Source organism: Pomacea canaliculata, linkage group LG13 (genome assembly GCF_003073045.1).
Source record: "Pomacea canaliculata isolate SZHN2017 linkage group LG13, ASM307304v1, whole genome shotgun sequence".
Classification (NCBI taxonomy): Eukaryota; Metazoa; Mollusca; class Gastropoda; order Architaenioglossa; family Ampullariidae; genus Pomacea; species Pomacea canaliculata.
Genome location: NC_037602.1, coordinates 13,426,616 through 13,432,117, shown reverse-complemented (window position 1 = coordinate 13,432,117; position 5,502 = coordinate 13,426,616). Strand labels below are relative to the sequence as shown.

Sequence of the window (5,502 nt, the reverse complement as noted above, 5' to 3'; positions counted from 1 at the left end):
TCAGTGTCAACTTTTACTACAAAACTCTGTAACTATCTCTGTAGCTGTTGCCAGTCAGAGAAGGCTGTGGCAGAGGCAGTGGGAAAAGAATGCTAGCGGTAGTGATGGTTGCTATAGTAATGCTAGAAAACAAATGGTCTCCTCTGTACACCCCTACCAAAGAGACACAACAGCTCCTTCGACTTTTGGAAAGATGGTTTTGGGTGAATATTTTTTGCTGGAGCATTTCACTGAGAAACTCTTGCTGCAGTGTGACATCATTTCTTCTGGAACATTTCACTTAAAAAAAACTCTGCCGTTTTTGTGGTCCGATCTTAAGGCTTTCCACGATCTCGATCACAGCATGCATGCCTTTTCAAGACGATAGATAGATGAGCAGCGAAAATAAAAGTACACATACAAATACACATGATGGGATATGTGGGGGAGAAGGGCTTAAATATAGGCCGATCAGGTGGTTTGAGTTCTAATTTAGCGCAGTGCCGTTCAGTGACCATTAAAGAGATTTTCTGGGACCCCAGGGGATTTATCAGATGAGAGGTCAGGTTGCGAAGGCTTTGTGTTTATCAAAGTATCGATATGGCATTCACTCAGAGCGACTTGCGTACAAAGTTGTATCTTGCCATAGCACAATGTTTGGAAGAAACAAGCGTCAAGTCAAAGTTAGAGAACAAGCCAATGTCTGACTTCATGGCGTCTCCTCTGTGATTGACTCTTGTTTTACTAAAGAGCCGAGAGACTCAGGTTTGGAACCGGGAGCCGAGTGTGGCAACTGCAATGACTCGCGTTGTGATTGTTGTGTGGCCACTGTTCAAAGCGGAAAGAAACTGCGATGGTTGTTGAGAGGCAAGCATGTTCGCTGAACAGAACAAAGTTGAGAAAAAGTAAACTGATTCCGTGCTTCATTTATACCTTGACATCTCTAAAGCATAGGCAGCACCAAACAAAGAACACAAAACACAGCAGCAAGAACAGGATCTGGATAAAGGGACTAAATCATGCTGTCCTTTTTCTCCCTTTTCTTGCCACTTTATTTTAACTGCAATAGTTCAGTTTTGTCACAAACACAGTGCTGTAGATTCTCGCTTTTTTTTTAACCTGTCAGCAGTTGTAACCTTCATTTTTGTTGGACTTGGACACGGTAAAGCCGTTGAAAGGTAAAGAAATGCACTACGCCTGTGACAGGTGATGGGCTTGACCATTCTGGCTGCTGGCACAAGCATCCCAGACCTCATCACCGGCGTCATCGTTACCATGAAAGGCTTTGGTGATATGGCAGTGTCCAGCTCTGTTGGGAGCAACCTCTTCGACATCACCGTTGGGTACACTGTGGAGAATCTTTTTGCCTCTAACTGTTTCTTCTCTATCTCTGTCTTTCTGGTTGTGGGTTTCTTTATAAGAATTCCTTTGTAGGTCTATTCAGTTCTGTTCACATTGTCCCCATTTGTTAATAGTATACTAGACCACACAGCGACTATAAGGGCTTGTGATTGATACCCCGAGGACCGGATGTCCTGCGTTCAGGCAGGCTGTTCTTTCTCTGCATGTACCATGTATTTTTACAGGCCGACTACTCATGGTGGGATGTGAACTGACGCAAAATGGGTACGGCAAAAAAAAAAAATATGTTTTTTTCTGTTTAAATAAGAATAAGAAACATGTCTTATACGGTGGATTATTTATGTGTATAACTTAAGATGCTGGGTCGGATTATACCACCAGTTCCACCCTCAGAACTCCTTGATGCAAACGCAGCGGTGTTTACTTGCTTGGCAGGCTTCCAGTTCCATGGCTGCTGTTTGGGGCGGTGTTCCGAGGTGAGCCATACCATGTGAACAACAAGGGCCTGCTCTGCTCCATCATCCTCCTTTTCCTCATGCTGGTAGCCGTCATCATCGTCATCGCTGTGTGCCGCTGGCGCATGAGCAAGGTCATGGGCGTTCTCATGCTCGTCCTCTACGTCATCTTCGTCGTCATGAGCGTCTTGCTGGAGTTTGAGACCATCAGGTGCCCGGCCTGAGCCCGTCTGTGTGTCCAGATACCACCGACCCACCTCTTTTGAACATTACTACCAACACATCCAGCTCTAGTCATTGACAGAAAAGACATGACTGAGATCTTATACAGTAGAATGTCCTCACACACTTTATAATACGTCTATCTTTAGTTAAGCGTGATACAGACCTCGGACATGAGGCTACTAACGTGACAAAATTTGAGATATGGGAGCATCATGGAAGACCTTAATCAAAACTTGCAGACGTTTCTAGAAAATGTACCTGTAGCTTTTAGAGGCCTACATGGTAAGTATATTTATATGAAAGGTGCCATGGTTGGAAAAAGATATCAGACTGGCGTTTAGATGGAGAGAAAGTTTTGGTGAAATCAGTTACCGCGAGAGTCACTTTGACGGCTATCGTGTGTCTGACGTTTTGCTGGAGGAAGACAGACTCCAGATTAAGCTGAAACAGTATTTCTACATTTCTGAAAGAGCTTGGCGGTACTGCCACAGAACATTTACAAACTCTTCCTGTGGTTCTCTAAACAAACGTAATTTATTGCTTGGAAAATGCTGTTAGGGAGAGATAACCACCCTGTCTGCATTGTTTTTCCTGTTTTCCATTTCCCCAGGAAATGACATGATGAGAGAGATCATAGGTCATTTCTTGATGTGTTGACAGACATACCACTGTCAGTCAAAGCAAGAAAAAATATCCTGTCACATTACACACCTGACAACAACAAAGAAATCTTACAACACTTAGTACCTTGAAGAAAGAGAAAATATACTATTTTTATGTACTGAAGCAAAAAGAGTATGTCTTGTCCCCTGTAAATTACTGCGCAAGTCAGTGCAAGCGCCCAAGATTTTATGTACAATGCTGTTCTCAGATCATTTAAGCTTAACATCTGCTATATATTTTTTATTTTGCTAAAATGTTTTCGCCAAGAAATTGCATATTCAGTATGCTCTATAATTAGGCTGTATTCCAAGACAGGATTTCATAATAGTGTACGTTTGAATCCTTTTGACTCAGACTTTAGTACCATAAGAGGTTTTTTGGTGTAAAAGGCTATGTTGTCGTTAATTGTAATTTCTTTTGATTGTGTGTTGTGGTTGGCAGCTGGACTGTATGTAATATTCTGAAGTGCGAATTGTTCGGATGTATTGGCTGGCTTCCTCTTCACCATGCTTCACTCGATCTCTTCGGTAGCGGCATTGAGCTACAGTGAATAAATAAACATACACACACTCAGATGCACTCACACTTTTTTAAGGAAAACGTGTTGATTGACATTTTAATCTTTTACTTATACTTATTTTTTTTTTTTTAAAAAAAACAACATTATTTTGTGTTCATAAAAAGGGACAGGGCAATGGGTTGGTTGAAAGGGAGACAATCGAAGGCGTGAAACAGTTTTCACAAGGGCAACGTCGATGTGTACATGTGAGCTGGTCTACAGACATCTATTACAAACCACGCGAGTTGACGCCACATTAAATCATCAGACTTGAAGATGATCGTCGAAATGCTGTTAATGCACGCTGACAGGAGAAGAGATGAGCACAAAAACTTACGTAGAAGGGGTTTTGGATGGGCGGAGTTTTTAAATAAATGGGAGATAATTATTCAACTTGTAGCAGTGGACACTATTCGATTAATATCACTAAAACAAAAGCACGAAATATCCGAGATGTAGCTTTATAATATAAGAAATATTGTAACATTAAATAGTGATTGGTATATAAATATGCAATTGCATATATAAATAATTTTATAGAAAATATAAGCATTAATCTAGTACACGCAAATATGCCCCCTAACTTTACAGAAACATGGGTTTGGGTAACCGGAGTCGTCATAGTTCTTAGGAGCTCGAAAGGAAAGCGGATGTGCTGTTTCTCCATTTTTTTTTTCTTTCCTCTGCTATTCGCATCGTCGTAAAGATCATTACCATGGAGTAATGGTCATATTAAACTCCTAATGTCAATGAGTAGGTTAGAAAGTGCGTTGCGTATGGGTTTGCATGCCATTCCCTCTTAATAATTCACGACGAACAGCAGAATTTTCGCAGAGTATGTACGAGTGTCTCGCGGTATGATGTCTACTTGGGTTAAACCACTCAGCACAAATATAAAAGTTCAACGAGGACTCACCAATCACAATCACCGTGGACTGCGAATGATTCAGAGCGAGATCAAAAGAGCTTCTAACAGCTAATATCTTTTTCCCGACTGATTTAGCGGGGACTAAGAATTCATCCCGTGTCGCTGATTCCCAAGGACCATTGAAAATATAGGAATTAATTTATGTGATTCATATGGCAGGTATCCATCGATTATATTTATTGTTGTGTGAAACTGTGATCACTTATTCATTAGAGTTTGATATCAATCCTTCCTGTCTGCTTGCATCTACTTTCTCATCGATTTGTAATATTTTAATAACATAATGTGAACAGAGTAATATTTTCTCAACAAAGAATAACACTTGAATTACTTTGCACTTCCAATTTATGTCGTATGACATAAAAAAAAAAATTATTGTCCGGATAATCGTTGTTAATCACATGTGCGTCCAAAAGTTTCTAGATTTCAGCCTGTACACGACTTTTTCTTGTTTCAGCTGTGGTCTCTGTGCATATTGGACAGGCATCACCCATGCATGTGTGTTTATCCTCTTGTTTGTATACGCTCATGTCTGCTAGTGCGCTCGCGCAAGTGTATAACAGCAAATGTGTCGGTATGCGCGCTCGTAAGATGAATGTCAGTGTCAACTTTTACTACAAAACTCTGTAACTATCTCTGTAGCTGTTGCCAGTCAGAGAAGGCTGTGGCAGAGGCAGTGGGAAAAGAATGCTATCGGTAGCGATGGTTGCTATAGCAATGCTAGAAAACAAATGGTCTCCTCTGTACACCCCTACCAAACAGACACAACAGCCACCCTCGACTTTTGGAAAGATGGTTTTGGGTGAATATTTTTTTGCTGGAGCACTTCACTGACAAACTCTTGCTGCAGTGTGACATCATTTCTTCTGGAACATTTCACTTAAAAAAAACTCTGCCGTTTTTGTGGTCTGATCTTAAGGCTTTCCAAGATCTCGATCACAGCATGCATGCCTTTTCAAGACGATAGATAGATGAGCAGCGAAAATAAAAGTACACATACAAATACACATGACACAGCAGCAAGAACAGGATCTGGCTAAAGGGACTAAATCCTGCTGCCCTCCCGTGACCTCCCCCCTCCCACCACACACATGCAAACATGTACCTCTCTCAGAGAAAGGAGATAGAAATCTTTAGTAATAAAAGGTTGTAAAAGGCCCTTTAAGAATATGAATTATTGGTGTCCTCTGGGTATCTACATTCGCACTGCAAAAGTCGTTGAGCAGACAAGATTAGAGACAAAGATTTCTATTCGCCTCTGAACGCGCCCCTGCCGTGTTCACCTCCCTTGTCGATCTCCACGCGTGCTTTTTCAACCGACGCTCAAACGA

The 5,502-nt window shown here is 41.3% G+C and overlaps 1 protein-coding gene across 1 annotated transcript; it reads left to right on the top strand.

The window, feature by feature from the left end:
* Window positions 1-1,188: 1,188 nt before the first annotated feature.
* LOC112554586 (sodium/potassium/calcium exchanger 2-like) lies at window positions 1,189-2,362 on the top strand. The gene is made up of 2 exons (XM_025222432.1): window positions 1,189-1,322; window positions 1,777-2,362. The coding sequence occupies exons 1-2, from the start codon at window positions 1,189-1,191 to the stop codon at window positions 2,018-2,020; spliced, it is 378 nt and encodes a 125-aa protein (XP_025078217.1). The 3' UTR covers window positions 2,021-2,362.
* Window positions 2,363-5,502: the final 3,140 nt, after the last annotated feature.

Coding starts and splice junctions, on each gene's coding strand:
- LOC112554586 (XM_025222432.1), top strand. CDS start 1,189: ATGGGCTTGACCATTCTGGCTGCTGGCACAAGCATCCCAGACCTCATC. Junction 1,323..1,776: donor CTCTTCGACATCACCGTTGG/GTACACTGTGGA, acceptor CTTGCTTGGCAG/GCTTCCAGTTCCATGGCTGC.